Below are 21,144 nucleotides of genomic sequence, written 5' to 3'. Positions count from 1 at the left end.
GCTCCTTTCTATTTCTGTTCTTGGTTCATATGTGAACATTAAATGCTTCTTGTGAACATTAAATGCTTCTTGCATACATAACAAATGAATGATTACTATAGGATTTTGGTTTTTCTGTTTGTTCTCTTTCCCCCTCTCCTGTACCTCTTTGCACTTAATGCCATTGTTCCTGCATGTCTAGTTTTTCCTTCCAGTGTTTTTGCACCCATTTTATAGAGTTATGTCTTCCTGCATACTAGGGGCATGCCAGCTTCTTACAATAACCCATTTCCAGAGGTTTGTCCTGTCTCTGAGTCTTCAGAGTAATGCTCTCTTCCTTTTACTTGACAATACTTTCCCCCCGGAGCCCGCATTTCACACTGTCTTCTATCACGAGCTCCACCAGGCCTTGTGCTGGCCAATATCTACCCAGAATGCAGCTTTTCACTGGGTCCCGCTGCAAGTGGGGTGATTCGAATCACATTCTCAGATCTGTCTGATGTCCGCGTGTGATGAGTTGATGCACATAATTTTTAGCTACTTCCTGCTTTCTAGCAGGAGTTCATCGAAAAGACATATGCTGGGATGAAATCGAATGTTGCCCTGCCCCACCGTGTGACTCTCAGACGCTCTGAACACATGGAGCTCATAAAACGCAACGGTCCCATGTGCCGGCAATGCTTCCCGAACGCTCCCACCGCAGCGCTTCACTTGTGGGAATCAAACCTCCCAGGATGAAATTCCGTCCTCTCTTACTTCCTGCCCAGTTGTTTCCTGAAAGTGTTTTATTCTGCTGAATGCATTAAAAAAAAGAGGTACAGATGGGAACCAGGGACAACACTGGCTTCTTCAAGAGCAAACTCCAACACGAGGGTGGGGAGCTGCCCATTTGTTCACTTGGTACAGATCTCTTGTTGGTGGACGGCAGACAAATATGGGTCGTCCCGTCTTTGTTCTGGTGGGCACAGCACGGAACAGGTCACCAATCGTGTCCAAATCAGCTTCTTGGGGTTTATAAATGCTATAAAATCCTTCCAGATTCTGGCACCGGGTTAACCAGCTGTTAACCAATATTTGGTGATGGTTTTCAGAGTGCAGGCTTCTAGTCGGAAGGTTTCCATTTGCATCCTGGCTCCTCCACTCACCAGCCTTTCACGTGGGGAAAGTTATTTTATATCTCCAAGCCTGGTTTTCTCACCTGTAAAATGGGGGTGATAATAGTATCTAATCAGTATGTTGTAAGAAATAATTGGGTTAAGCGTCTGCCACAGAGCAATGCAGATACTCATTGATATTCTAAGTTTCTGGAACTATTGTAAGTTTGCATCTCCATCTACTCCATAGGTATTATGAACTAATTTTTATTTTTATTAACAACTAATGCATGTTTATTTTATAAAATTTGGAAAATATCATTATGCAAAAAGAAAAAAATTAAAGCACCTAGAATACTGCTATTCAGAGGAAACACCTGTACATTTTGTATGTTTTTGTGTTTTTTTTCTTTCATTTTTCTCCCACGAGTATGTGGTGTGGTAAGGGAGGAGGTTGATAGACAAAAGTAAGCTACTGCTATTTCCTAACCTACTTTTTTCACTCTTTTCCACAAACATTTTCCATGTTACTATTTTTTGACATACTTCTAATGGCTGCATGGTATGCCATTCTATAGATATGTCATAGTTTATTTTATTTAACCCATCATTGAACATTTAGAATTCCCAAAAATATATTTTACTACTAACAATGCAGAGATAGATATTCTTATAAATAAACTTTCCTCTTTTGTCTGTATTTATTTTTTTATATATTGCCAAATCACCCTCCACAAAATTCAGAGCAACTATGAATTTGTACCACCTTCAAGAAGCAAAAGAAGAAAACAAAACTCTTTGTAAGTATAATTACTAGTAAGAATGAACATTTTAATACATTTATTGGTAATTTAAGTTTCTTTTCCCTTTTCTCTGTAAATTGCCTATTTGTGTATTTTTGTTTTTAATGAGATATTTTTAATTGACTTTTAAGAAAGTTATTTAGCCCGGGCCGGTTTGGCTCAGAGGTTAGAGCATCGGCCTGTGGTCCAGAGAGACCCGGGTTCGGTTCCTGCTAAGGGCACATACCTCGGTTGCAGTTTGTCCCCGGCCCTGGTTGGGTCATGTGGGTAGCAACCACTCCATGTGTCCCTTTCACATTGATATTTCTCTCTCTCTCTCTCTCTCTGTCTTTCTCTCTCTCTCTCTCTCCCTCCCTCCCACTCTATCTAAACAAAAAATGGAAAAATGTCCTCGGGTGAGGATAAAAAAGAAAGAAAGAAAAGAAAGCTATTTAATAAGCATTTTAATCCCTTGTCAGTAATAGATATTTCTTTATTAAATGGTTGGTAAAATTCGCTGGTGATGTTATATTGTCCTATAGTTTTCCTTGTGGGAAGGTTTTTAATTATAGATTCAATTTCTTCAATAGATATAGGACTTTTCAGATTTTCTAATTCTTTTTTAATGAGCTTTAGTAAATTATGTTTTCTAGCAATTTGTATACCTCATCTAAAATTCTAAATTATTTGCCAGAAAAATATCATTATCCTCTTTTTTATCTTTCTAGCTTTTAAGATATATACCGATGTCCATTTTTTTCATTTCTGTTAGTAATTTGTGATCTCCCTTTTTCCTTGCTTAGTCATGCCAAAGGGACTACCCATTTTCTTAGTCACTTTGCTTTTACATGTATTTATTATTTTTATCAATAATATATTGACTTACAAAAGCTTAAGAAATAAATCTACCCTTTTCTTCCTTTGTGACTTCTTTCTTTTCATGGTTCCCCCCTCTCAAAAATTAGGTTAATATTTATCTGTATTTTCTTTTAATTGTTACTTAATTCTTTTATAATTGCTATTAAATTAAAATTTTTAAATAAAAATAATAAATGCATATATTTAAAGAAAATATACCAAACAGTTCAGAAAGATGTAATATGAAAAGTGAAATTCTCTGTTCACCTCCCGCTCCCAGTTCCGCTTCATGGAACGCCTGTAATGAGTTTTTGTCTGTACTTCCAAAATGTATGTGTGTGTGTGTGTGCGTGCGCGCGCGCTACATCTAATGTGTATTATTTTGGGAACAGACAGTTCTAAACACTATACATGTATTTATATGTTGTTATAAGTTAGACATTTGCTTGCAAGAATAATGATTTTGTTCTTTTTACACTAGTGATTCTCAAACCTGAACATGTATCAGAACCACCTTCGAAGTTTACAGACTGCTGGGTGCCACCCTAAGTCAGTCGGTCTGGGAAGGGGCTGGAGGATTTGCATTTTTAACAACTTCCTCAGCATTGCTAGTCTGCGACCACTCTCTAAGGACCGCTGTTTTTTTTTTTTTTTCCAAATCTTTATTGTTGGATGTAAAATGTATTACAGATGCTCCACATTTTTTCCCCCATTGACCCCCTCCTCCCCACTCCCGCCCCCCTCCCACCTTTTCCCACGCTATTGTCTGTGTCCATTGGTTATGCATATAAGTTCTTTGGTTTATTTCTTCCCACCCCCCCAACCCCTTTCCCTTTGAGGTTTGTCAGTCTAGCAATGAATTTGTGCTTCTTAATCCCTTCACCTTTTTCACCCATTCTCCTAACCCCCCTCCCAACTGGCAACCAATCAAATGTTCTCTGTATCTATGAGAATGTTTCTGTACTACCTGTTCATTGTGTTTGTAGATTCCATTGTTGATAGATATGTATTCATTGCCATTTTGTTTGTTCATACATTTTATCTTTTTCTTCAAAAAGACCCTTCATCATTTCATATAATAACGGTTTGGTAGTGATGAACTCCTTTAACATTTTCTTGTCTGGGAAAGTTTTTATATGTCCATCGATTCTAAATGACAGCTTTGCAGGATAGAGTAATTTTGGTTGTAGGTTCTTGGTTTTCATCACTCTGAATATTTCTTGCCACTCCCTTCTGGCCTGCAAAGTTTCTTTTGAGAAATCAGCTGACAGCCTAATGAAACTCCCTTGTAGGTAACTAGCTGCCTTTCTCTTGCTGCTTTTAAGATTCTCTCTTTGTCTTGAACCTTTTGCATTTTGATGAGGATGTGTCTTGGTGTGGGCCTCTTGGGGTTCATCTTGTTTGGGACTCTCTGTGCTTCCTGGACTTGTATGTCTATTTCCTTCACCAAGTTAGGAAAGTTTTCTGCCATTATTGTTTCAAACAGGTTTTCGATTTCTTGTTCTCTCTCTTCTCCTTCTGGCACCCCCAAGATGCGAATGTTGGCACGCTTGAAGTTGTCCCAGCGGCTCCTTACACTATCCTCATTTTTTTTGGATTCTTTTTTCTTTTTGCTGTTCTGATTGGGCATTTTTTGCTGCCTTATGTTCCAAATCGATGGTTTGCTCTTTGGATTTACATACTCTATTATTGAAGCTGTGTAAATTATTCTTTATTTCAATTAATGCCTTCTTCAATTCTAACTGTGTATCCATGATTTCAAACTGGTCCTTTTTTATGCTCTTGAGGCCCTCCCTAAGTTCACTGAGGTTCTCACTAAGTTCATTGAGCATCTTTATAAGCAGTATTTTGAACTCAGTATCTGTTAGGTTGCTTATCTCCATTTCGCTTAGTTCTTTTCTTGGGGTTTTGTTCTGTTCTTTCATTTGGGACCTGTTTCTTTGTCTCCTCATTTTGGCTGCCTCCCTGTGTTTGTTTTAGTGTATTACTTAATGAGAGGTATGGGGTTCGCTGAGACCAAATGCTGCTCGTTTGAAAGAATTTAGGAAAAACCTGAAGCAGGATCCAAGACCGTCCAATCCTATGGTTAAGCAAGTGGCAACAGCTTGGGTGGGCTTGAAAGTTGGGTGGGGCGGGGCTACCAGTGTGAGCCAGGTTGCTGGAGTCCCAGACATGGCGACTATCTGCCGCCCCCAGGAAGGGCTCACCAAAGGAACAAAGGCCTCTGACAGCATGTTTGTCCAGGAGAAAGCCCCCTCTCCAGCCCTCGCTCCAGTGCCAAACAGCTCAGTTCTTCCCTGTGTGTCTCTGGCGCCCCTCGAGCTGCCTCCCCTCCAAGCTTAGAGGGAGAGAGTCCAATAAGTCCGTGCACGGGCCCTTTAAGGAGCTGCCTGGGGCTCCAGCCGCATCAGCTCCCTGAGCCTCAGTTCCTGCTGGTTTTTCCAGCCAGAAGTTATGGGGACTTTTCTTCCTGGCACTGGAACCCTGAGCGGGGCACCTGGTGTGGGACGGGGACCCCTCCATCCTCAGGGAGGACCTTCCCAGCTGCGGGAGCCTCCTGATTTTTATCCGCCACACGTGGGTGTGGGAACAGCCCATCTCGCCACCGCCCCTCCTACCAGTCTGGATGTGGCTGCTGCTTTAATTCCGTAGTTGTAGGACTTTCTTTGAGCTTGATTTCAGGCAGTTTTGGATGATGGTTGTTCTGTAGTTTAGTTGTAACTTTGATGTGGTTGTGGGAGGACGTGATACCGCGTTTACCTACCCTCCGTCTTGACCGGAAGTCTCAGGACCACTGTTCTAAAAGATCATTTCAAAGTCCGGGAGGAAAGACCCTCACTGAAGTGCATTTAATGGAGGAGAGCGGAATCTGGGGTGAGAGCGGTCATTGATATGATGTGACCTACTCAGGACTCCCTCTGCTCTGATTGCCAACCAGCCCCCTTTTCACACAGACCCCACTTTCAAAACGTCATTCAAGCGCAGAGTGTCCTTCGTTTATTTCCTGATAATACCATTGTGTTGTGTAATCAAGGGCTAATATATTACCGGAGAGACATGAATTCAAGCCAGTATTGTATGCGGCCACTGTGCACGGCCACAGGACACATTTTTGGTGGCTCCAGGAGGAGGTCCAGAGGACAGGTGTGTGTGAAGTGCAGTCATCAGCTCTGAAGGCAGAGTCCCACTCTAGCCCTAAGAATCTGGCAATAGCACCCAGAGATGAGCATTTTCTTTCTTTAAAAATCTTTTTTTTTTTCTTTATTGATTTTAGAGAGGAAGGGAGAGGGAAATAGAAACATCAATGAGAGAGAACACTGACTGGCCACCTCCTGCATGCCCCCCCACCCCCGCCCCAGGATCGGGCCCACAACCTGGGCATGTGCCCTGACTGGGAATCGAACTGGCGACCTCTTGGTGCATGGGTCGACGCTCAACCACTGAGCCACACCGGCCCTGGAGGGATGTGCATTTTGCAAAAGCACCCATGGTAATTTTTATGCACTCTCTCATTTTATAACTCTGGTCTGAGAATAGAGCATCTGGCAAGACCGTGAGGGCAAAGGTTATAAGGAAGCCTCCAGAAGCAGGGAGTGGCGCGGCGAACAGGGAAAACGAAACAAGGGGCTGCCTAGCACCACCACTGCCATTTACTAGGCTCCTCCCGCTTACCCAGCACTCCTCTAGGCACTTCGCACAGGTCGCCTCTCTTTATCCTCACAGACTGAGGAAAACAAGGCTGCAGAGTTGAGGGAAGAACGGGGAAGGGGTGGCCCTGAGATCTGAACCCATGTTTCACACCAGTGCCTGCGCGCCTCCTCCACTCCATGTGCCTCCTACATTTCACCCGCATGAAGCAGGAGCTGGGTGGGCGTGCTTCCATTTATGGACTGTATTGGTGTGGGGTGGCAGAGCTGTGGGTGCTTATCATGCAGATGTGCCAAGTGATGAAGAGGATGAGAATGGCCGAGTCACTGGTGAAGCTGGTGACACAGAGATCCAACCTGAGTGAGGAGAGCTGGAGTCGAGTTCTCAGTCAGAATTGCTCAATTTGGCCATGGGCAATGCCTCATTTCTCAGACAGCTACTCAGTCAACCCTCCTGTGAGTCACCATCACAGAAAACCAAGTGTGATCATGCCACCAGGCATCGGCGTCTGGGAAGACCTCACACTCACACTGCCAAGATCTCCTTCCTCTGATTTCTAAATCCATGTGCGCCTCTCGGAAAATGTAACCCACATGTCTTGGGATCCCTTACACTTAACCCACCAAAAGGCAGTTTTATAAGAGCCATTGCTATGTGAGCAGCCTGATGTGCTTGCTCTTTCTTTCTTTCTTTTTTTTCAGCATAAGCCTCTAAAAGCACATTCTTTCCCACCCTTATCCCCAATTTCTGGAGCTGGAAGTTATATTTTGTCAATAAGAACTAAGCCTAGAACCTGAAAACAGGCAACCTCAGGCCTCACCGAGCCTATGAGAAGGGACAGGCTTGACGTCTGGACAAACAGGTTCCCTCAGGTCCCGGGATGGCCCCGCCGCTGGGGGAGGAAAGCCCACCGTGCGGTGCAGACTTCGCCTCCCCCGCAGTCAGCCCTCCGGCTGGCAGGGGACACAAGATGCGTTCCAGACCTTGTTTTTCATTCAAAGGGAGCTCTGCCCGTGTTTCTCAGGGTAGCATTCTGGACGCCCAGCTTACTGAGTCATTCCAGTGAAATCCACCGGACACCCGGCCGTGATGAATCGACCCCGCACCGTTTCCGTCTGCCATGGAGCTGATTCCCTGGGGGGACCGGCCCCGCCTCTGCAGGGACACCTGAAATAGAAGGGCCACGGTCAGCATTATCCAGACCACGGCTCCAAGTAGGAAAAGAGTCATTATATCCAAGTCCCTCGTTCGCTGTTTATTTCATATGCTCCATTTTGCTTTGCTAGTTTGGTTGTATTGCTGTATCGCTTTAATTGCTATCATCGCTTTCCCAGCTCGGGCTACCGGGAAATTACCAGCAGTCCTTCGAAAGCAAACCCAAATCCAGGTGAATTGTTCCATAACTTGAGATTCTATTTTAAATTAAAAGGAATAAATCGGTAGAAAACAGTATGGGGATTCCTTAAGAAATTAAAAATAAAATGACCATATGATCCAGCAATTCCATTTTGGGTATATATATAGAAAACAGAGTCTTGAAGAGATATTTTACACCAATGTTCTCAGCAGCATTACTCACAAAAATGGTAGAAACAACCCCAAGTGTCCATTGACAGATAAATGGACAAACAGAATGTGATACACACGCATGCACACACACTCTCTCTCTCTCTCACACAGTGAAATACTATTTAGCTTTAAAAGGAGAGAAACTCCAACACATGCTGCAACATGGATGGATCTTGAGGACATGATGCTAAATGAAATAAGTCAACCACAATAAGAACAATGCTGTCTGATTTCCCTTATATGAGGAACCAAGAATAGGAAAATTCAGAGAGACAGAAATTAGAATGGTAGTTGTTGGGGGCTGGGAGAAGGAGAACGGGGAGTTATTGCTTACTGGGTACAGAGTTCTAGTTCTGAAAGACGGAGAGCGTCCTGGAGACTAAAGGTGGTGACAGTTGCATAGCAATGTGAAGTCATGAGTGCCACTAAACTGTACACTTTAAATTGGCTAGGATGGTTGATTTTATGTTATGTCTATTTTACCACAATTGGGGGGGGGGGGATAAGTTGAATCCAAGTAGGTAAAGAAAGGCTAGAGTTGAGCTTATTTTGTAACTCATCAGCATTTGCCGTGGGAAGTTCCACCTTGGCAATCAGTGTTGACGGGATAAGGGTACTAACGTGTTCCAGGTTTTCAATGCATCTACATCGCTACCATCACATTTTTTAGCCTTGATATTGATGCTGAGCTGGTAAGGCCTTATTGAGGAACTGCCTCTGGGAAGTGATCAGCTGAACAGTTCACTCCCCGCCCCGCGCCCCCAACACCAAAGCCCGAGAGACCATAAAGCCTTCCAGAATAGGATGGCAGTGTGAAGCCAGATGTTAATTTTTATCCCTCAAAACCCAAGAACAATCATCTCAACATAATTAACATCAAATAAGAAATATAAGAGTACAAACCCATGCTGTACTCTTTAAAAAAGTGGTGACCAAAGAAAGAGAAAAATTCAGATGCTGACTTACTACTCCTACCTTACCCCTCCAACATAACCCTCTGAAACAGCAGTGGAGGAAAAGCCCTGAAAAAATTCCCCCAGATCAACAAGTTTAGGGGTAGGTTTTGCTTTTATTTTGTGCGTTATCCTTTAAAATATACTGACACTCTAGAGTTATGGCAAAGAATGATAATCAACCCCTTGATTCCCTTTGCCTTGGACTTTTGACCTTCATGCATAACGTTCTCAAGGAGGGAAGAGTTTAGACAGCCCTGCGGAAATGGGGAGAGATGCCACGGAGAGACAGAGCCTCAGGTCACAATGGCAAAAGAAGAGCCCCCTTTCCCAGTATCAGAAATTAAGGGCGGGGTAGAGAACAAACTTAACAAGCTTTTTTTTCAAAGATAGAGGTGGAAGGTGCTAGGAGTTAGGGAAGCAGGTGAGTGAGAACACAGAAGGGGCCCCAGAGGCTGACCTGTGGGAGAGGAAGCAGCCCAAAGAAAACGTGGGAGAAACATTTGGATCCCAGATTAAATCCTGGGGGACAAGCATGCGAATTGTTACACTCCCCTCTTGATTATATGTCTGGAAATCAAGGTACAAACAAGACAAACTTGGAAGTTGATCAGGGGAAAGGTTTTAGTGGAAATAAGAGAATTAGGATCTTTGCCACGGGAGAGGTTCAGGGATGATGGATGAGAGGATTCCTGAGCCTTTCTCTGTCATACAACTAGAATAGCACCTAAGCTCTCCCACCGCGAGGTCCTTCTTGAAGACCGTATCCAGAAACCACAACCTCCATTTGATTCTTAGCATGGCATGACCAAACAGGAAACCGGTCCTAATGTGTACAGAATTCACACTGTTTGTGGAAGGTGGAAGTCTTGCCAGCACACAATGAGTCAGCCGCCGTCGACCAGAGGCGAGTTAGAGCAACCACTTTGGACAATATGTTATTTTGGAAGAGAGGGTTTCTTTTATAACATTTGAGCCTGGGAACATGGTGTGCTTTATATAAAGCATAAAATAAATAAAAGATTTCAAGGAATTCCTCTCCCACGTGACCAATTCAAAAACCCAAGCAGACAAACCCAAGCACTAAAAGATTCAATGAGCATGCATCGACTCTAACTTTAAAAACACAATACATATGAAACTATTTTAGAAGTTTTTCTCCTTAAAAAAAGGGGGGGGGTCACTGACATAGAAACAACTGGTCACAATAATTTGGTTTTAATGAACTAGGTGCACTGCCTGTAATATATTCCTTAGATATATAGGAAAGTTGTTAAGAGAGTTAATCCTAAGTGTTTTCATCACAAGGAGAAATGTTTTTCTTTTATTTTGACTGTATCTACTATATGAAATGCTGGATGTTAACTAACATTGTAGTAATCATTTCACAGTATATGCAAATCAAACCATCATGCTCTATACATTGAACTTAAAGTGATATATGTCAATTATTTCTCAATAAGAAAAAAACAAAAAGAATATGTAATAGACAATATGTAAAGAATTGAGCATGTCTGTGCTCCAATAAAACTCGATTTACTTACTACATTATTTACTACTTTATGTATGTGTGTATGTATGTGTTTTATGGGTAGTGAGTGGGCTGGATTTGTTTGGCTCACAAGCTGTAGTTTGCGAACCTCTGGTCTAGAAGAACTGAAGTTTCTAGACTCTAAATCCTGTTCTCTTTTCTCTGGGCTAAGTTACACATAAATAAAAAATATATAAACTCTGGAGTAAGTCTCCATACTACTGGATTGTGCTCACAAACGTGGACTCAAAAGAAAGAAAAACAGCATCCTTGAACCAGAGGGTCCCTATCATCTGTTCCTCACGTCTCCATTGATGGGACACGGCATCTTTAGAGCACTCCGTTCTTTGACACAGACACCATTGAAAACAGCACACCCCACGGTGAGTCAACATGACCTCAAAATCAAGTTGGAAAGGGGAGACAGAGGGGGAAGAACAGGTATTTCTCAGAAACTCTTTTTAATAGAAGACATTTTCATACATAGTCCTGGGCAGAATTGTTTTAAAGTCAGTCTTTTCGTTTTGGATACTTCAGAAGAAAGTTGATGTTTCTAATTCATCTTATTTAATAGATTAATTAACCAGAATGGGCAGGGAGACAACTGTAAACAGGAGGGCTGCTCAGAAGTCAAGTGGTAATAGGAAGTAAATGAAGTCCGGCCTGTGTGGCTCAGTGGTTGAGCATTGACCCATGCATGAAGAGGTCACCAGTTCGATTCCCGGCCAGGACACATGTCCAGGTTGTGGGCCCGATCCCCAGTGCGGGGCATGCAGGAGGCGGCCAATTGATGTTTCTATCTCTCTCTCTCCCTTTCACTTCCTCTAGCTCTAAAATCAATAAAGAAAAAAAATTTTTTTTAAAAGAAGTAAATGAAATACTATTATTGGCCCCTCCTAGCGATGAGCAAACGGAGGTGTGCAGATTTTCTATAACTTCCCCGAGTTCACACAGTTCTGCCAGTACTCCAAACTCACGCTCCTACAACCATGGCTGCAAACATCTCCAGCCTCAGGAGAGCTTTGTGGAAACCATGGTGCTGTCTAAAAACAAAGAGAAGTAATTTGAAGCAGAAACTCCAACTTCCTCCTGGCTCTGCTATTCAAGGGAGTGCTAACCCAGCTGTTTGTTTTTCTTTTTTAACAGTTTGTTTTGTCTTTGAAATATAAACACTGAAATTTCTTTTAGTATAGGCACTGCCTCTGATATATTTCCCTAGAGTAGAGGCATCCACATTTTTTATTACATATCAATAAGCAGATATTTTTTTAGCATTACCCCTAATATATATGTGTTTATACACATAGATATCTATATAGTGTCTGTATTCTAAAAAAGAAAAAAAGGATGAAATACTGTTTTAAAGTAAGATTTATTGAAACAGTACAAAGTCATTTTTTACTTCATTAAGAAATTACTAATGTGAGCTATGTTACTGACTAGGCTTCAGATATCTGATCTTTAATTTAGCTTTTATATTTGATTTTAATGAAAGCTACACTTAGAAAAAAAAAAACTCACAAAAATATCTAAATCCAAATGAAGGAAGTGCATCATTGGCTATGTTTTTTACAGTGTGGTGCTATGTATGTGTAACCATGGACATAGACAATAATGCTGGGGATGGGTGGGGGTGGGGGGGCTGGGAGGGATGGGGAGGAGGGTGTCAATGGGAGAAAAAGGAGAAACATCTGTAACAAAAATAAATTAATTTAAAATAATTAAAAATTTTAAAAAGAAAATTATTTTAAAACTCAAAAAATATAAAATAAAATAAACTGGTGCTTACAATTTATATCTCATCTACTGCTCTGGCCGGTTTGGCTCAGCGGTTAGAGCGTCGGCCTGCGGTCCAGAGAGACCCGGGTTCAGTTCCCGCTAAGGGCGCGTACCTCGGTTGCAGTTTGTCCCTGGCTCTGGTTGGGTTGTGTGGGTGGCAGCCACTCGATGTGTCCCTTTCATGTCAATGTTTCTCTCTCTCTCTTTCCCTCCCACTCTATCTGAATAAAATATCAAAAAATGTCCTTGGGTGAGGATAAAACAAACAAACAAACACACACAAAAAAGCCTCATCTACCAATTATACAAAAGAGTTTGGGTGGGGAGAGAAAGAATCTGGTTAGTAATTTTCTATTTCTAATGCTGTTGAGCAAACAATTGGAAGATGTTGCTTTTTTTTTTTTCAACAAATGACTTCAAGATTCACTGAAATTTTTTAGCTAAAGATATTTAAATAGGTTAGGAAACCATGGTTTCTAGTTTTTAACTGCTGTGCAGATGAGAGATTTGACAAGTGCCAACCTGGCATCTATCATTTTTCCACAACAAATCTTGAGACAATGAAAATGTTTTTCAAAACTTTCTTTAAAATTCTCCACAGCACAACTTTATTTGGAAAAGTGGTTCCTTGCTTACTTTAAACATCACCATTACCTTGAAGGACTAGGTCGAGAATGTTCGTTGATTCAACAATAACTACCCGGCATCAGCGAGAATATCAGCAAATTTGGTCCACTTCATCTTTCAGAAACATCTGCCTCATACGTCATCCTTTCCTTCCAGTGGAATCCTGCTTCCAGCTTAGGTTGTTTCAAAAGTGCCTTCTCATTTAAAACAACAAGAAAAATTAAACAAACAAACAGAACATAATAATAAAAGCTGTTTGGGGGTGATAAGGAATCATGGATGAAGACCCATGAGAGAGGTGAGCCAGAGAGGCCAGTGAGCATTTAGAACTGCTTTTTCCTTTCAGGCAGTTAACCATCTAAAGAGTGGTGGTTGAAAGGCTAAAACAAAACTTTCAACAGATTCATAAGACTAGGGGAAACAAAAGTCAGAGGAGGTGCCCTGGGACATATTTCAGGGGCTAAACCTAGAAGTAGAGTAAACTAGAAATAAACCTCTCTCAAGCACTGAAGCCTAACTCCAAAGGATGTCAACCCCTGTTTGAATTAAGATGCTCTGCAATTGCTGGTCTAAACAAAAGTAAATCTTCTCGGTGGACGAGAACAATTCCGAGCTTTAGAATATTCCTCAATGACAAGATCTTAAGACAAATAATAATAACCATACATACAAGAAAACAAAGCATAAGTGAAAAAAATTTTTAAATACACACAAAACAGATATAAATACACAAGGGATCCAAATAATGAAGTTATTACCTTAAAATATATATGATTAATATGTTCCTTAAAATATATATGATTAATATGTTCAAGTAATTAAAAGACAAGTCTGAGAATGTTGGTAGAGACTGAAGCATGAAGAAATAAAAAAACAGACAGGAAAGAAAGAAGATATACAATATGTAATAAGTATATTCAAAATCTATAATTAGAAAAGAGAGAAAATTGGGGCAAAAGAAACATTTGAAGAGATAACGACTGAAAATTTTTCATAACTGATGATAGACATTAAGTTACAGATTTAAGTATGTTGACACAGGTAATGAGAAAATTTCTGTGAGGTACAAAAGGTTTTTAAACAGTTGTGTTTGTATAAAATTAACCTCATTGATGACATCTTGTGGCTCTCTGGAAATTTCTGGCTGCACCTATTTTTAGAGTAATGGCTTGACTATGAGTCCTGTGGAGAGTAAATTTCATATATAGTGCTATGCTTATAAATCCAGATTCCTTTATTTATTCTGGTCAAAGCAGCCACTTGATTTAGTGGTTACATGTATACAAACTTTCTATAAACATTGGTGTTTGTTATCTTTAAAATATTATTTATTATTAAGTAAAAATGAAGGCTTTTGTGTTGAAACATTCTAGAAAATACAATATACTTTGATATATTAGAACCACCTTACTTTTTCACCTAACTCAGATATCAGGAAGCATTTTCTGTAAAGGGCCAGATAGTAAATATTTTGTACCTTGAGGGCCATTTATAGTCTTTGTCACAACAACTCAACTCTGCCATTGTAGCATGAAAGTAGCCATGGACAATACATAAACAAATGAGTGGGAGCTGTAGTCTAGTGATGCTGTATTTACAGAACTAAGCAAAGGGCCAGTTTGCCAAAGGGGCCATAATTTGCCCATCCCCTGATTTGACTGGATAGCAAACCTCCCATTCTACATATTTTCTTATATTTGTATCTTCATATTATCAGCAATGATTTCTGTCTTCCAACAGCATCTCCAGAACGTAATTGATGCCTTTGCAATGCTGATTTCTATTCCACTTTCAACAGCAAGAGTTTCCCACTGACATTTTTTTAAAATCTTTTATTAATAGTAAAGAAAATAATCTTCCAAACATTTGTTGTTGAGTTCAGAGAAACTGTCTGTGGCATTGGTTTGACTAATAAATGTAATGAAACTGGAACACTGCAGATTTCTAAATGCACATTTGGAGAATCAGTTTTTGTCTTCCTACTCATGATGGCTTCATACTATCACTGGCTAATCTATTTTCCCCCCATTTTTTCATTGTGGTAAAATGCACATATAAAATTGACCATCTTAACTATTTTTAAGTTTACAGATCAGTGGTAGGAAATATATTCATAATGCTGTGCAGACATGAGCACCATCCACTTCCATAGCTTCCTCATCTCATAAAACTGAAACTTTGTACCCGCTAAACAGTAACTACTCATTCCCTGCCTCTCCTCAGCCCCCAGCAACCACCATTCTACTTTCGGTCTATGACTGACTACTCCAAGCACCTCATATAAGAGGAGTCATTCACATGTGAAGACAGAGACTGGAGCGGAAGCCATGAACCCCCCAGGAATGCCAAGGATTGCCAGCAACCACCAGAAGCTGAGAGAGGTGTGGAACAGATCCTCTCTCCGAGCTCCTAAAGAACCAACCTTGCTGCATCTTGAGTCTGGACTTCTGGACCCCAAAACTGCGGCAGGAGGAAATAGAAGAAAAACACATTGATGAAGAAACAACACAAACAGTGGAAGGACCAGCAGCGAAAAGGGTAGAGGAAGAATCGGAGAAAAGGAAGGATGAGATTGAGCTGGAAGTTCTCGAAAAGGTGGAAGAAGCCAAGTGTATCATGGAAAAGCAGCTGCTCAAAGAACCGGAGCAACTGAGACAAGCTGGACTTGCAGCACAAAAAGCCAGAGAGGAGGAAGAATGTGCAAAACGTGAGGAGCTAGAGCAAGTACTGGAGCAGAATAACCGAAAAAGCGCAGCAGCACAAGCCAAACTGGCTGAAGAGCCGTTGAGAATTGTTGACAAAGATTCACGAGGAAAGGATGACATTAGAACAAGAGCGGCAATGTCAACAAAAAGAACAAAATGTTAGCTTGGGCAAGGGCAGTCCAGGTCCAAACTGTCTTTCTATTAAAAATCCAGCATAAAAAAAAAAAAAAGAGAGAGAGAGAGAGAGATCTCATACAATAATTTGCCTTTCTGTGACTGTCTTATTTCACTTAGCGTAATGTCCTCAAGGTTCATTCATGTTATCGCACATGTCAGACTTATCTGGATAACATCCCATTGTATGTGTATTCCGCATTTGGCTTTTCCATTCATTTGTTGATGGGCACTTGGGTTGCTTCCATGCTTTAGCTATAGGGAGTGATGCTGTTATGAACACTGGTGCACATAGCATCTTAAGTAACCACACAGGGAGAGGGGTCATTATGAGGACAGTGGATAGAAGTTTATACTTCAAAGCACCTCTTGACAGTCTCTAATTCTTTGGGCTGACTTTGAGCCTTCACTGTTTGATTCTTGTGTGGCTGTTGAGGAGGTTGTAGTGGCTGCTGTCGTGCTAGGGCCACCATTTCCTTAACATAAATATGTGCTGACCTTAATAGTTTTACCTTTAATTTTAAGTTTCTGTGCAGAAATTTTTTTTAATCCTCACCTAAGGATATTATTTTTCCATTTATCTCCAGATAGATTGGGAGTGTGGGAGGGAAGGGGAGAGAGAGAGAAAGAGAGAGCGTAACATTGATGTGAGAGACACATCAACTGGCTGCCTCTTGAACGACCCCAACCAGGGCCAGGGACCAAACCGCAACCAAGGTGCATGCCCTTTACTGGAATCAAACCTGCAGCTCTTTGGTCCAGGGGCTGATGTGTCAACTGCTGAGCCAAACCTGCCAGGGGTTCAGGAATCTTTTAAAGTCATTTTTCCATTTCATCATGGTTTGTTTGTTAAAATTAAATAATATCATCTGTCCAGGCTGGTGTGGGTCAGTGGTTGAGCATCAACCCATTGACCAGGAGGTCGCCAGTTCAATTCCTGTTCAGGGCACATGCCCAGGTTGTGGGCCAAATCCCCAGTGGGGGGGCATGGAGGAGGTGGCCAATAGATGTTCTCTCTCATCAATGTTTCTCTCTCTCTTTCTCCCTTCTTCTCTCTCTAGATTCAATAAAGAAAAAATAAATAAAAATAAATAAATAATATCATCTGTTAGTCCCCACAACTGAGTATATGCAAATAGCACTTAGTTACCAAAAGGATGGCAGGCAGACCTCCGAAATGGTGAGTTTCTAATCTTGCCTCAGGACATCTTCCTTAACATCTGTGTCAGGTGACTAACATACAGACCTTGCTGTTTCAGTAAATATTTGTAAAGCTTGAGTTCTTTAAAATTTCATAAAGTAAAGATACATAGAGGCTCTATTCTTTTCTTTCCATAGCCTAGTGAATCATGACGTATTACTTGGGTATTTCACCCTCTTCTAACCACGCTCCAAACATTAAAGAACATCGGAGAACAATGGTGTCTGTTATTTTCAAACACTTTTCTCATCTGAGAATGCCAAAACACTTAACTATGTTCCTACAAGCTATATAAGTAGTAGCTCTTGGCGTTTTTGAGTATGGACTCTGGAGAATTTGATTAATTCTATGGAATCCATCTTTTAAAAAATGAACATAAATCTTTTCTTTCTTTCTTTCTTTCTTTCTTTCTTTCTTTCTTTCTTTCTTTCTTTCTTTCTTTCTTTCTTTCTTTCTTTCTTCTTCCCTTCTCCTTCCTGGTCTCTCTCTCTCTCTCTCCCCCCCCCTCTTTTGCTCCCTCTCTTCCATCTTAGTTCAGTAAAAAAAAGTCTGACATGAGGGGCCTAGATAAGAAGCTGTGTGTGGTAACCCTGGGCGCTGCCAGACCCACATAAGGAGATTATGCCGATGTGGGCAGTGGCTTCTCTGAGGTAGGAGAGCGCCCGCACAAGGACTGTGTGTTAAGTGGGATAGACGAAGATCGAGCACATACGTACATACATCGAGGATAATGGGATTTCGGCTTTTCACTGTTAAAGGGACTTGTGAACGAGAACAGGGAAGAATAAATCTTGTTGTGTTGGATTGGAATCAGAGCTACCAGAATGGACTTGTGTTTTTATTTATTATTTATTTTTTAATCCTCATCCGAGGACATTTTTCCATTTTTTGTACAGACAGAGTGGGAGGGAGAGAGAGGAAGAGAGAGAGAGGGAAACATCGATGTGAGAGGGACACATCGAGTGGCTGCCACCCGCACGACCAACCAGGGCCGGGGACAAACTGCAACCGAGGTACGTGCCCTTAGCGGGAACCGAACCCGGGCCTCTCAGGACCGCAGGCGGACGCTCTAACCGCTGAGCCAAACCGGCCAGGGCTGGACTTGTGTTTTTAAAATATATATGCAGGTAAGTATATAGACAGATATAGATGTTCGTACATCTGTGCATGTATATACATACACACATTTCTGCCTCTACCCACTGAGAAGGCCTGGGAGCAGCAACCCTTCAATAATAATGAAGCACCTGGTGCCTAGATCTTGATTTCTAAACACCACCCTCCACTAACAGGTACCAGAGCTCATTGGAGAAATGGCCGGTCCCACCACTGGGACAGGGAGACGACACGGCGAGCCTGGAGCGTCTGCTGTGCTGGAAAGTTACAGTGCTCAGTAACGACAGGGACGTGTCAAGGGCACAGGAGTTAGTTAGAAGGGGCTCACCCTGGCCATGCCAGCCTCTCCCCATAGAAGTCTTCCCTACGGCGCATGAAGGCATCTCACCATGAAGAGACAAGCCTACAGCTGGGAAAGACTGTACATCTGGGACAATATTAGGTACATACAGTAGCCCTGCCTTAGCCACAGGGTATGTGTGCCAAGACCCCCAGCGGGTCCCTGAAATTGTGGATGGTACCAAACCCTATGTATGCTGTTTTTCCTGTAATACATACCTATGACAAAGTTTAATTTCTCAATTAGGCAGGGTGAGAAACTAACAATAACTAATAATAGAAGAGCTGCTAATATACTGTAGTAGAAGTTATGTGAATGCGGCATTAAGTAAACGAAGGGTGAGGTGACCGTAGGACTGTCATCTAAGACGGACATGCTGAGCCAGGAGGGGCGGGGAGAGCCCCGTGTGATCCTGGGAGCAGGGGAGATTGGGCCCCAGGGAGGAGGGAGCCCCGCACTGCGAGACTCCCTCGGACGAGTCAGAATGGCTCGCAGTTTAAAACTTATGAATTGTTCACTTCCGGCGCTTTTCATTTAATATTTTTGGACCAGGGTTGACCCCTGCTAACTGAAACCATGGACAGCACAATCTCGAGTCAAGGGGGACAACGGTTCTGAGAGGAGTAAATCCCGACTGTGGGAAAGTACAGAACAAATGACGGTGTTTCTTTAACAAAAATTTTAATGGCAGAAAAAATAAAAGAAATGAAAAGACGATTAAGAGACATAACAACTAATCACAACATATAGACCTTATTTGGGTCTTGCTTAAAACAAACAAATTGTAAAAAAATAAATTATCTGACAAACAAGAAGATATGAACACCGACTTGGATATTTGTTGATATTAGGAATTACTATTAACTATTTGTAACTGTTTCATTAAACTGAATTTATTGGGGTGACAGTGGTTAATAAAACTATATAGGTGTCAGGTGTATTTGTAACTGTTTATGGTAATGGTGTTGCTTACATTTTATAGTTCTTATTTAAATATACATACTGAAATATTTACAGATGAAATGTTATAGAGTAAATGTAATCCCTTTAGGATTTTTTTTTTTTTTAGAGAGTTTTAGGTAGGGGAGAAAGTTAAGGTCTATATAAATAAAATTAGCCATGAACTGATAATCATTAAAGTTGAGTGATTTCAATATTAAGTGCTTTTTCCTTTTCTTCTTATTCAATCTATTTTATATAGGTTTGAAATATTTCATAATAAAACCTTCCCCCCCCAAAAAAAACTAGTGAATCACGTTTCGGCCCTTATGCTAAGATCAAGCATAGTATCTGTTCTTACCAGTTTAATATCTGACACGTCCTTTACCTGAAGACAATATACTAAACGGATTTTTGGAGAAAAAAGACCCCCAAAACTAGTGTGCTGTCTCAAACACAAAACCCCTACGTATGTTCTCAGGGCACCAACCGGGCTAAGAGGACAAGCATGCACACGCGTCCTGCCCTGGCCCCTCGTGCCAAGCACCTTGCCTGGGAGGGCAGAGCATTTTTTTTTTAATGGTTCCCTTAGAGGGGTCCTCTTTGATCACAGCGGGATATCATTCTTTAAAAATTTGCACAAAGGTGGCTATCAGGGAGCTTAGACAGGGCTGGCATTCAAGGGCTGGTAGCACTGAGGACAGCCTCTGCTGTCGTTTGGAGAACTGCAATGGAGCCCAGCAGAAGCCACCCGAGAACAGCACCTGTTGCATTTTTCCCAGGAGCAGCAGCAGCAGAAGGGGACCCGGTCCCCACAAGCTCCTGGCCACTAGGAGGTGCACTGCACTCACTGTAGCCTCAGTGGTAGGAGGGGATAAAAGGCATTCCCAGTTCCAGTAAGTGCTTTGGATGAGATTCAAAGCATCCATCTGGCAATTATACTCAAGCCCGCCCATCTCTAAGGTGGGGATAGCCTCAGGAAGCAGGCTAACACATGCACGCATACCATCCTGCCCCAAAGCACTCATAACTTCCCGATACCCCCAGGATGCTGGCTAATATCTCACAGGTGGCGATCCAGTGATTCCAGCCAGCTGTGTGAACCTGTCATTCCCAACCTAAATCCATGCTTATTAGGTAACTAAACATTAGCAGCCTAGCTTTCAATAGGTGCATTTCAAATCGGTGACTGACTTTGCCTCAGGTTGCTATTATTTCAGATGTCCTGAACTTGCAGGTGTCAGTTGATTGCAAGTCAGCCTCGTCACAATGCAGCTCACTCAGCATCATTCTCGAGCCCCGACTTGCACTCGAGCACGGCCGCTCGGCCTCCCACACATTCCCAGGCCACGTGTGTACAGACACAAGAGAATGCGGGTTCTCAGACTCGCTGCATGGGGAGCCTGACTTCTTGGTTTCCTCCCTGGTGATTTCCCGGCTTGGCTTCTGCAGGAAGCAGATCTGCTTTGCTCCCAGAGGAGGCCAAATGTCATAATAGAGGAAAAGGCTGCTAGCAACAAAGGGGCCCTGAATGAGAGAGCAGGGGAAAGGTTGGACCTAAGATCCTGAACAGATCATTTTACCGGAATGGGGAGAGAAAAAGGAAGGTTTTTCTAAAAGCCGATTCACTGCCTCCAGACAGTGCTTGTCCCAATGTCTCTGCATTCCTTCCTGGATTCTGTCCCCCTCCCCCATATGTCCCCTTCATTGCTAGTTCTGGAGATTAGTGAGTGATCGGTTAGCATGGTGCTCATCCCATGGTGTCCCCTAGCAACGTGCCGTTCATAAATAGCCACAATCATCTCTTCTCCAAAAATGGCTAAAACTTCTTTTAAAGACACCAGGAAAA

General features: G+C 42.0%; 1 protein-coding gene and 1 pseudogene across 1 annotated transcript; both read left to right on the top strand.

Moving 5' to 3' along the window:
- The first annotated feature begins 6,564 nt into the window (after positions 1-6,564).
- Positions 6,565-15,743, top strand: LOC118620461 (arginine and glutamate-rich protein 1-like). The gene is given in 4 exon segments (XM_036247591.1): positions 6,565-6,816; positions 7,696-7,748; positions 15,259-15,618; positions 15,620-15,743. Coding segments are annotated over 4 exon segments (789 nt in total).
- Positions 15,744-19,607: 3,864 nt separating this feature from the next.
- LOC118620933 lies at positions 19,608-19,729 on the top strand (annotated as a pseudogene).
- The last annotated feature ends 1,415 nt before the right edge of the window (positions 19,730-21,144 follow it).

Source organism: Molossus molossus, unplaced genomic scaffold (genome assembly GCF_014108415.1).
Source record: "Molossus molossus isolate mMolMol1 unplaced genomic scaffold, mMolMol1.p scaffold_m16_p_1, whole genome shotgun sequence".
NCBI classification, from domain to species: Eukaryota; Metazoa; Chordata; class Mammalia; order Chiroptera; family Molossidae; genus Molossus; species Molossus molossus.
This window is presented reverse-complemented; position numbering and strand designations above follow the sequence as displayed.